Raw genomic sequence first — 12002 nt, forward strand, 5'->3', positions numbered from 1 at the left:
TTTTGGTGCAATGCATGAGTCCAACTATTAGAGTACTATTCCAACAATTAAGTCCAGTTAAAAAAGTCCAAAATGCTTTTAGAGTCTTTGATTTCAGCTTGGAATAAACCAGTCGGCAATCAGTAGCGGGCCACAACGTAGAAGATAGAGATACGTATCAAGAACAAATTATATTAACTCAATTATTCCTACAGTTTTGCAAATAAAAAGTCTTACTATTATCATTTATCAGAATCTTGAATTCGCCTTTGATTCTTCTACTTATGATATCTTTTACGCACTTCTTCACCAACTGGCAACAACCTTTTTTTTTTTGTTATTTTATTATTTCCCCACAATAGATAAAGTTTTCAATTTCCTTCGCTCACTCCAATACACTTTTGTCATGTAACACAACAACCCACCCATATAATTAAGTGCACATACTAAATGTGCATTTAATAACTGCAATTATAGCTTAATTTCATGTTTTGCACATGAATTTGATAAAATAGTATCTGACAGAAAAAGTAGGATTCTGTTAGATGAAGATTTAGTCCCCTCTTTTTTTGCCACTGTTTCATCTTACTTTCCTACCTCGTCAGTAGTGGTGTCAGAAACAAATTTGACCGTTGGGTCAATCTGATACTAATCTGACTCGAATCTGATTCGACCTGTGAGTAATCAGTCATCATATGAAATATAGTATATATACAAGAAGTCAGGAATAGATTTGATCCTCACAAAAAAGTAGCAATGGTACAAAATAATGAACCATTAACCAATACTAATAGTACTTATCCACAAAAGCATGATGTTATCTCAGACTCAGGCCAAGAACTTCCTGTAACAGGCAGTGCAGGCAGTGGTGGCGCAGGCAGAAAAAAGCTGACCCTCCTTCCCCTGATATTCATCATATACTTTGAGGTTGCTGGTGGTCCTTACGGAGAGGAGCCTGCAGTAAAAGCAGCTGGACCTCTACTAGCTCTATTGGGTTTCACAATCTTTCCATTCATCTGGAGTGTCCCTGAGGCTCTGATCACGGCAGAGCTATCGACGGCATATCCGGGCGATGGCGGCTTTGTTATATGGGCTGAGAGGGCGTTTGGACCCTTTTGGGGATCAATCATGGGTACTTGGAAGTTTTTTAGTGGAGTTATTAACATTGCTTCATTTCCTGTTCTCTGCATTGACTACTTGAAAAAGCTGTTTCCTGTCTTTAATTCAGGGTTACCAAGGTACTTGGCTATATTTGTTTCAACATTGATGCTGTCATTTTTGAATTATACTGGACTTACAATTGTGGGGTATGCTGCTGTTGTTCTTGGAGTAGTTTCATTATTGCCATTTTTAGTAATGTCTTTGGTTGCTATACCTCAGATTCATCCTCATAGGTGGATTAGTTTAGGACAAAAAGGTGTGAAAAAGGACTGGAATTTATATACAAACACTTTGTTTTGGAACTTGAATTTCTGGGATACTGTTAGTACACTTGCAGGTGAAGTTGACAGACCTCAGAAAACATTCCCACTTGCACTATTTGTAGCTGTCATATTCACCTGTTTAGCCTACTTGATTCCCCTTTTTGCTGTCACTGGTGCAGTTTCTGTGGATCAGAACTTGTGGGAAACAGGGTTTATGGCGGATGCAGCTCAAATGATTGTTGGGAAATGGTTAAAAATCTGGGTCGAAATCGGTGCTGTTTTGTCAGCAATCGGACTGTTTGAAGCTCAGTTGAGTAGTTGTTCATTTCAAGTTCTAGGAATGGCAGATATTGGGTTTCTACCGAGGTTTTGTGCTGCGAGATCTAAATGGTTTAATACCCCATGGGTAGGAATATTAGCATCAACTGTAATTACCTTAGGAGTTTCATATTTGGATTTCACAGACTTAATTTCATCAGCTAATTTTCTATATAGTTTAGGAATGTTGTTGGAATTTGCCTCATTTTTATGGTTAAGGAGAAAGAGACCACAACTGAAGCGGCCGTATCGAGTGCCAATGGGGTTGCCTGGTTTGGTAGTAATGTGCTTGGTACCATCTGTGTTTCTGGTGTTTATAATGGTGATTGCTACTAAGACTGTGTTTCTTGTGAGTGGTGTGATGACTGCTGCTGGGATTGTTTGGTTCTTTTTCATGAGGATGTGCAAGTCAAGGAAATGGTGTGCTTTTAGCAATATTCAAGTTGAAGAATGATTGGAAATCCAAGGGAAGTAATGGAATGAAACAATAAGATTTTGCAGATATATTGGGGAGTTGGAGCTTAAGCTTGTTTTACTACCTATTAAATGTCTATTCATGTTTGATTTTAACTAATAACTTGTCTTGTGGTTGTTGAGAGAGTTTATTGTATAATTGTGATATAGGTAGATTTTTTTTTTGAGGGGGTGATATATAGGTGGATAGTTGCATATTAAGATAGATAAAAAAAATTCACCAAAAAAAAAAAGATGATAAATTTTGTAATTTGGAGAAATTGATGGATATTTTTTTTTAGGAAAATAAGGATATTTTGAAAAGTTTAGCTTCATTTACCTTTTCTTTTTCCAATTTAATACTGAAAATTCCATTGTGATATGCACTATACCAGTATATACATATTTTAATTATAGAATTGTTGTGATAATGGTTAATAAACCATCAATATCAATTAAAGAATAGGTTTAAAAGGATATTTCTTATAGAAAAATAGGGGTATTTCGGAATGTTTAGCTTCATTTACCTTTTACTTTTCGAAACTAATATTGAAAATTCCACTGTGATATCACTATATCAGTATATATTTAAATTATAAAACTAATATTTGGACTTGGGCGTTGCCCCGGGTTGGTATTATGTTTCCGAACTTGATAAGCATTTTTTCCGTTCCCACTAAAATATATTAAGGAAAACTCAACATTTAAAATATACAAATATAATAATGTGGACACTGAAAACATGATTAAAAGTTTGAGATGGTAATTGTGTCATGTTATAATAGCAAGAGGTCATGGGTTCAAATCTTGTTGCAAGCTAATTTTATTTTTGTTAATCGACATAACTTAAACTATTCATCATTTGAGTAATTTCCCATATCCTCTCTCAAGTGAGTCCCCTTCATCTTAAAAAAAAGCCTAATTTTAAAATAAAATTAGATGGTCTTTATAAGGCCGACTCGTTCTGCACATATGTCACAATTTTTTTGTTTCTATCTCTTTTCTTTCTTTAATTCCATAGTCTCCATCAACATCTTACTTATTTTATACATTTAACAGATAATGTATGGTAGTATTAAATGGAAAAGCACTAAAGCTCCTATAGTACACAAAAGTTTACATATTATATATTTGTACATGAGACGAGGTTACAATATACTTCATCCGTTCTTTTTATATTACAATAATTACTATTTTGGGTAATTTCACATCTATTGCAACAATTTCAATTTTAGTATACCTTTATCTTATTAAAACCATCATTAATTACTCACTTTGTCTTATAAAATTGCTTTTATTTTTTAAGGATGATTTCTCGAAAAGCTTCTAAACACTCCATTTGTTCATTTCTCGTGAAACCTAAAATTGCCTCGAAATGAATATAAAGGCATCCATATATTCGTTCCAAGCCACATGACTCCATTCCAATGACCTCCCATGACCCTACGAGGCATCATGTGGCGTTCGGAACTCGGACCCCGAGAAAGTCCGAAAGCGTGTATTTATAACCTTCAATTTTAGCTGTTTTTGGGGCATTTTTGAACTTTTTCGGGTCTGGTTATATTTTCTACCAAAACGGTCCGCAAAAAGCCGACGTGACTTGTAACGTTGCGCGGGTGCTTGGCACCATTTGCGTTGCCTCGAAAAGCTTGTAAACACTCGTGAAACCTAAAATTGCCTCGAAATAAACGTAAAAACATCTATATATTCGTTTCAAGTCACATGACTCCTTTCCAATGACCTCACATCACCCTAGGAGGCATCCTGTGGCGTTTGAAGCTCGAGCCCCAAGAAAGTCCAAACGCGTGTATTATAACCTTCAATTTAGGCAGTTTTTGGGACATTTTTGGACTTTTTCGCGCCTGGTCATATTTTCTCCCAGAACGTTACTAGGAAGTCCGACGTGACTTGTAACGTTGCGCGGGTGCATGGCACCATTTGCTTTGCCTCGAAAAAAGATTCTAAACACCCCATTTGTTCATTTCTCGTGAAACATAAAAAATTGCCTCGAAATGAACATATAGGCATCCATATATTCGTTCCAAACCACATGACTCCTTTCCAATGACCTCCCATGACCCTAGGTGACATCCTGCAGCGTTCGGAGCTCGGGCCCTGAGAAAGTTCGAAAGCGTGTATTATAACCTTCAATGTTGCTGTTTTTGGGACATTTTTGGACTTTTTCGGGCCTAGTCATATTTTTATCCCAGAACGTTACTAGGAAGGCCGACGTGACTCGTAACGTTGCGCGGGTGCTTGGCACCATTTGATTTGCCTCGAAAAGCTTCTAAACACCCCCATTTGTTCATTTCTCGTGAAACCTAAAAAATTGCCTCGAAAATGAACATATAGGCATCCATATATTCGTTCCACACCACAGGTGTAACACCCCATATTCTGAGGTGTTACAACATGACTCATTTCCAATAACCTCCCATGACGGTAGGAGGCATCCTATGGCGTTCGGAGCTCGGGCCCCGAAAAAGTCCGAAAGCGTGTACTATAACCTTCAATTTTGGCTGTTTTTGGGACATTTTTGGACTTTTTCGGGCCTTGTCATATTTTTCTCCCAGAACGTTACTAAGAAGGCCGACGAGACTTGTAACGTTGCGCGGGTGCTTGGCACCATTTGATTTGCCTCGAAAAGCTTCTAAACACCCCCATTTGTTCATTTCTCGTGAAAACTAAAAAATTCCCTCGAAATGAACATATAGGCATCCATATATTCGTTCCAAACCACATGACTCCTTTCCAATGACCTCCCATGACGGTAGGAGGCATCCTGTGGCGTTCGGAGCTCGGGCCCCGAAAAAGTCCGAAAGCGTGTATTATAACCTTCAATTTTGGTTGTTTTTGGGACATTTTTAGACTTTTTCAGGCCTGGTTATATTTTCTCCCAGAACGTTACTAGGAAGGCCGACGTGACTTGTAACGTTGCGCGGGTGCTTGGCACCAGTTGCTTTGCCTCGAAAAGCTTTTAAACACCCCATTTATTCTTTCTCGTGAAACCTCAAAAATTGCCTCGAAATGAACATATAGGCATCCATATATTCGTTCCAAACCACATGACTCCTTTCCAAATGACGTCCCATGACCCTAGGAGCCATCTTGTGGCGTTCGGAACTCGGGCCCCGAGAAAGTTCGAAAGCGTGTATTATAACCTTCAATTTTGGCTGTTGAGACATTTTTGGACTTTTTCGGGCCTCGACATATAATTTCTACCAAAACAGTCCGCAGAAAGCCGACGTGACTTGTCATGTTGCACGGGTGCTTGACACCATTTGCGTTGCCTCGAAAAGCTTGTAAACACCCCATTTGTTCATTTCTCGTGAAACTTAAAATTCCCTTGAAATAAACGTAAAGGCATCTATATATTCGTTCCAAGCCACATGACTCATTTCCAATGACCTCTCATGATCCTATGAGGCATCGCATGACGTTCGGAGTTCGAGCCTCGAGAAAATCCGAAAGCGTGTATTATAACCTTAAATTTTGGCTGTTTTTGAGACATGTTTGGACTTTTTCGGGCATGGTCATATTTTCTCCAGGAACCGTTACCAGTAAGGCCGACGTGACATATAACGTTGCGCGGGTGCTTGGCAACATTTGCTTTGCCGCGAAAAGCTTCTAAACACCCCAATTTGTTCATTTCTCGTGATACCTAAAAAATTGTGTCTAAATGAACATATATATAGGCATCCATATATTCGTTTCAAACCACATGACTCCTTTCCAATGACCTCCCACGACGCTAGGAGGCATCCTGTGGCGTTCGGAGCTCAGGCCCCGAAAAAGTCCGAAAGCTTGTATTATAACCTTCAATTTTGGTTGTTTTTGGGACATTTTTGGAACTTTTCGGGTCTGGTCATATTTTCTCCTAGAACGTTACTAGGAAGTCCGACGTGACTTGTAACATTGCGCAGGTGCTTGGCACCATTTGCTTTGCCTCGAAAAGCTTCTAAACACCACCGGCCCCATTTGTTCATTTCTCGTGAATTCTAAAAAATTGACTCGAAATGAACATATAGGCATCCTTATATTCCTTCCAAACCACATGACTGCTTTCCAATGACCTCCCATGACCCTAGGAGGCATCATGTGGCGTTCGAAACTCGGGCCCAGAAAAAGTCCGAAAGCGTGTATTATAAACTTCAATTTTGGCAGTTTTTGAAACTTTTTGGACTTTTTCGGGCCTGTTCATATTTTCTCCCAGAACGTTACTAGGAATGCCGACGTGACTTGTAACGTTGTCCGGGTGCTTGGCACCATTTGCTTTGCCTCGAAAAGCTTCTAAACACCCCATTTGTTCATTTCTCGTGAAACCTAAAAAATTGCCTCGAAATCAACATATAGGCATCCATATATTCGTTCCAAACCACATGACTTCTTTCCAATGACCTCCCATGACCCTAGGAGGCATCATGTAGCGTTCGGAGCTCGGGCCCCGAGAATGTCCGAAAGCGTGTATTATAACCTTCAATTTTGGCTATTTTTGGAACATTTTTGGACTTTTTTGGGCCTGGTCATATTTTCTCCCAAAACGTTAATAGGAAGGCCGACGTGACCTGTAAACGTTGCGCGGGTGCTTGGCACCATTTGCTTTGCCTCGAAAACGTTCTAAACACCACATTTGTTCGTTTCTCGTGAAACCTAAAAAATTGCCTCGAAATGAACATATAGGCATCCATATATTCGATCCAAACCACATGACTCCTTTCCAATGACCTCCCATGACCCTAAGAGGCATGTTGTGGTGTTCATAACTTGGGCCCCGAGAAAGTCCGAAAGCGTGTATTATAACCTTCAATTTTGGCTGTTTTTGGGACATTTTGGACTTTTTCGGGTCTGGTCATATTTTATCCCAGAATGTTACTAGGAAGGCCGACGTGAATTGTAATATTGCGCGGGTGCTTGACACCATTTACTTTGCCTAGAAAAGCTTCTAAACACCCTATTTGTTCATTTCTCGTGAAACCTAAAAAATTGCTTCGAAATGAACATATAAGCATCCATATATTCGTTCCAAAGCACATGACTCCTTTCCAATGACCTCCCATGACCCTAGGAGGTATCCTGTGGCGTTCGGAGCTCGGACCCCGAAAAAGTCCGAATGTGTGTATTAAAACCTTCAATTTTCGCTGTTTTTGGGACACTGTTTGGATTTTTTCGGCCTGATCATATTTTCTCCCGTAACGTTACTAGGAAAGCTTACGTGACTTGTAACGTTGCACGGTGCTTGTCACCATTCGCGTTGTATCGAAAAGATTTTTTAAACACCCCATTTGTTCATTTCTCGTAAAACCTAAAATTGCTTCGAAATAAACGTAAACGCATCTATATATTCGTTCCAATTCACAAGACTCCTTTCAAATGACCTCCCATGATCCTATGAGGCACCCCATGGCGTTCGGAGCTCGGACCCCGAAAATTCCAAAAGTGTGTATTAACCTTCAATTTTCGTTGTTTTTGGGACATTTTTGGACTTTTTCGAGTCTGGTCATATTTTCTCCTAGAACGTTACTAGGAAGTCCGACGTGACTTGTAACGTTGCGCGGGTGCTTGGCACGATTTGCTTTGCCTCGAAAAGCTTTTAAACACCCCATTTGTTCATTTCTCGTGAAACCTAAAATTGTCTCGAAACGAACATATAGGCATCCATATATTCGTTCCAAGCCACAAGACTCTTTTCCAATGACCTCCCATGACCCTAGGAGGCATCCTATGGTGTTCGGAGCTCAAGCCCCGAGAAAGTCCGAAAACGTGTATTATAACCTTCAGTTTTGGCTGTTTTTGGGACATTTTTAGACTTTTTCGGGCCTGGTCATATTTTCTCCCAGAACATTACTAGGAAGGCCGACGTGGCTTGTAATGTTGCGCGGGTGCTTGGCACCATTTGCTTTGCCTCGAAAAGCTTCGAAACACCCCATTTGTTCATTTCTCGTGAAACCTAAAAAATTCCCTCGAAATGAACATATAGGCATCCATATATTCGTTCAAAACCACATGACTCCTTTCCAATGACCTCCCATGAACCTAGGAGGCATCCTGTAGCGTTCTAAGCTCGGGCCTCGAGAATGTCCAAAAGCGTGTATTATAACCTTCAATTTTGGCTATTTTTGGGACATTTTTGGACTTTTTTGGGCCTGGTCATATTTTCTCCCAAAACGTTACTAGGAAGGCCAACGTGACCTGTAACATCGTGCGGGTGCTTGACACCATTTGATTTGCCTCGAAAAGCTTCGAAACACCCCATTTGTTCATTTCTCGTGAAACCTAAAAAATTGCCTCGAGATGAACATATAGGCATCCATATATTTGATCCAAACCACATGACTCCTTTCCAATGACCTCCCATGACCCTAGGAGGCATCCTGTGGTGTTCATAACTTGGGCCCCGAGAAAGTCCGAGAGCGTGTATTATAACCTTCAATTTTGGCTGTTTTTGGGACATTTTTGGACTTTGTCAGGCCTGGTCATATTTTCTCCCAGAATGTTACTAGGAAAGTCGACGTGACTTGTAATATTGTGCGGGTATTTCGCACCATTTGCACTGTCTCAAAAAGCTTTTGAACACTGCATTTGTTTATTTCTAGTGAAATCCAGAATTTCCTAAAAGTGAACATAAATGCATCCATATATTTGTTCCAAGTCACTTGATTCTTTTCCAATGGCATCCTATGTCCATAAAAGGCACCCCGTTCCATCCGGATCTTGGGCCACAGGAAAGTACGAAAGCGCGTATTATAACCTTCAATTTTGGCTTTTTTTGGGACATTTTCGGACTTCTCCGAGCCTGGTCCTATTTTCTCCCGAAATATTCCTAGGAAAGCCTATGTGACTTGTAACATTGCGGGGGTGCTTGACACATTTGTGTTGCCTCGAAAAGTCGACGAACACCCATTTGTTCATTTCTCGTGAAATCCAAAATTTAGGATTAATTAACTATTGTTGCATCAAAATCTATTGTAGTTTTGTTTATTAACGACAAAAGATGTATATGATAGGGCATAAACTATAGAGTTAGCTAAGAGATTTTTAGTTGGGAAAATATCATTTTTTGACTGAAGATCATTGAGGTAGAAAACTCGCTGATCTTTCGAATAAATTTTGTTCTCTCGAGTTTCGGAAATGGGAAACATAATTTTCATGAGAGTTTCCATGCTAAATAGATTTTTAGATTTTTTTTAATGTTTATTGATTTACATATTCTTACTTTCACTTCTGTACTTCTGTAAGTGAGGTTTTTCTTTTTTCATAATGCAAAGCGATGGCTTCCGGGTTTATTTTTACCAAGAGGGTTGATTTGTGGTGGCTTCTTATTATATTATGTTTTTCCTTAGATGGTAATTTAAATTTTTATTGTGGACACTTCAAGCATTATTAAAAGTTGGTTGAGATAGTAATTGTGTCATTTTGTGATAATTGTTAATAGACCATCAAGATCAATTAATGAATAGGTTTATAAGACAAATTCTCCAAAGAGTTGCGATTTTTTTTTTGACATTGTATTGAGCACCAAATTAATGTTGCACATGGGAGGAAACTCTTACCTTCTTCATGGAGAGAAAATTAATGGCAATTGTTAAGTAGACAAACTCACATGTTTAAAGCAATTTGTGGTTAAAGATAACTTAATAATTTAACATTGGATGTCATATAAGGTAGAAGTGCTAGTCTCTAGTCTCTCTACACGTTAGATAACTTTTACAACTCTACAAAACAAAAAAAAGAATTTTTTTATTTATATATATATTGTTAGATTTATCTCGATGTATATTTTCTTTAAAAATAAATCATACATCGATATACGTGAAAGAGTCATATACAATTGTAAATGAAGAATCCAGAATGATGGGAGTCTTTCTCTCTCCTCCCTAAACTTAGTAAACTCTTCTGTCTTCTCCAATCTCATATTAATTCCCATCCCATTTCCCACCATGGAAGATGAGGAACCTCTGCACCTTGGCACTACCATTAAAGAACAACCAAAGTCAACTCAAAAGCTAGCCCTCCTTCCATTAGTCTTCCTCATCTACTTTGAAGTAGCTGGTGGGCCCTATGGAGAAGAGCCTGCTGTAAGATCAGCTGGCCCACTTTTAGCCATCTTGGGCTTCCTCATCTTCCCATTTATATGGAGCATTCCTGAGGCCCTTGTCACAGCCGAACTAGCCACCACTTTCCCCGGCAATGGGGGCTTTGTTATCTGGGCCCATCAAGCTTTTGGGCCCTTCTGGGGTTCTCTAATGGGCTTTTGGAAATTCCTTAGTGGTGTCATTAATCTTGCTTCTTACCCAGTTCTTTGTATTGATTATCTGAAATTGGTATTTCCTGTACTTTCATCTGGATTTCCTCATTATTTAGCAGTTTTAGTGTCTACTTTTGTGTTATCATATCTGAATTATACTGGGTTGACTATTGTTGGGTATACTGCTGTGATTTTGGGAGTTGTTTCATTATGCCCATTTATTGTCATGTCTTTAATTTCAGTCCCTAAGATTGATCCTGCAAGATGGATGAGTTTAGGTGAAAAAGGTGTGAAAAAAGATTGGAGTTTGTTTTTTAATACATTGTTTTGGAACTTGAATTTTTGGGATAATGCTAGTACTTTAGCAGGGGAAGTGGAAAATCCTCAAAAGACTTTTCCAAAAGCTTTATTTTCAGCTGGGATTCTCACTTGTTTTGGTTACTTAGTGCCACTTTTGGCTGTCACTGGATCAATTCCTCTTGATCAAGAGAAATGGGTTGATGGTTATTTCGCGAATGCTGCTGAGATCATTGCTGGGAATTGGCTCAAGATATGGATGGAACTCGGTGCTGTTCTTTCGGTTATAGGTCTATTTGAAGCTCAACTAAGCAGTTGTGCTTACCAGTTTCTTGGGATGGCTGATCTCGGGATTATTCCCAGGTCTTTCGGGGCTCGATCCAAGGCGTTTAACACTCCTTGGGTGGGGATTTTGGTCTCCATGATCATAGCGCTTGCTATCTCATACCTAAACTTTACTGACATAATTTCTTCTGTTAACTTCCTTTATAGTTTGGGGATGTTGCTAGAATTTGCCTCGTTTCTTTGGTTGAGGAGAAAGATGCCAGCTATCAAGAGGCCGTTTCGAGTTCCATTAGAGATGCTGGGGTTGGTGATCATGTGCTTGATTCCATCTGGGTTTCTAATCTATGTTATGGTGGTTGCTAATAGCACTGTGTTTTGTGTGAGTGCTTTGTTGACTGTACTTGGAATAATGTGGTATTTTCTTATGAAACTCTGCAAATCAAGAGATTGGTGTACATTTACTACTAGTGAAGGGAGTAGTGAGGAAGACCATCATCTGGTTACAAGGTAGGCTGTAGCTCAATTTCCCGTTGAAAGCCGAACCTTCATAGAATGATTTGGTAGGAGTAGCCATAAAAGCAGCAGGGTTAAATCTGTGTTCACAGTCTTAGTATCACTTTTCAAGACTTTACCAGCTACAATACAATAGTCAGACATCAATATACATGAGTTTTGGTTGCAACGATGTTTGATAATTTCATATAAATTTTTGAGTTTGTAAAATTTGCAGCCTTGTGCATCTGTTAGTTAGCATTAGTTCTTTTATTGTGCATCAACAAATTCATGATGATGGAATCATCGCGAAAGGAAATCGAAGGCTTCCAGTCCGTCATGCTCAATAGACTGTAGCAATAGATCAATTTTAAAACATATACAAACTTCAGAAGCTTCATGGGAAGAGAAACAAATCTGGCACTAAATACACTCTTTTTACGTTTTGAAACTCCCTTCTTTCCGGGAATACTACCAAAATTTGCAAATGTAGGAAGTAAAATCCTTAA

The 12002-nt window shown here is 39.1% G+C and overlaps 2 protein-coding genes across 2 annotated transcripts; both read left to right on the top strand.

The window, feature by feature from the left end:
* Positions 1 to 250: 250 nt before the first annotated feature.
* On the top strand, positions 251 to 2317 carry LOC104889866 (probable polyamine transporter At3g13620). Its single transcript, XM_010675199.4, has one exon. The coding sequence runs from the start codon at positions 736 to 738 to the stop codon at positions 2173 to 2175; it is 1440 nt and encodes a 479-aa protein (XP_010673501.1). The 5' UTR covers positions 251 to 735; the 3' UTR covers positions 2176 to 2317.
* A 7674-nt stretch (positions 2318 to 9991) lies between these two features.
* LOC104889865 (probable polyamine transporter At3g13620) lies at positions 9992 to 11724 on the top strand. The gene has a single exon (XM_010675197.3). The coding sequence runs from the start codon at positions 10112 to 10114 to the stop codon at positions 11510 to 11512; it is 1401 nt and encodes a 466-aa protein (XP_010673499.2). The 5' UTR covers positions 9992 to 10111; the 3' UTR covers positions 11513 to 11724.
* The last annotated feature ends 278 nt before the right edge of the window (positions 11725 to 12002 follow it).

The sequence above is a fragment of the Beta vulgaris genome, chromosome 4 (assembly GCF_026745355.1).
Source record: "Beta vulgaris subsp. vulgaris cultivar EL10 chromosome 4, EL10.2, whole genome shotgun sequence".
Taxonomy (NCBI): domain Eukaryota; kingdom Viridiplantae; phylum Streptophyta; class Magnoliopsida; order Caryophyllales; family Amaranthaceae; genus Beta; species Beta vulgaris.

Excerpts from the sequence above, each read along its gene's own strand:
- LOC104889865 (XM_010675197.3), top strand. The coding sequence starts at position 10,112 with ATGGAAGATGAGGAACCTCTGCACCTTGGCACTACCATTAAAGAACAA.
- LOC104889866 (XM_010675199.4), top strand. The coding sequence starts at position 736 with ATGGTACAAAATAATGAACCATTAACCAATACTAATAGTACTTATCCA.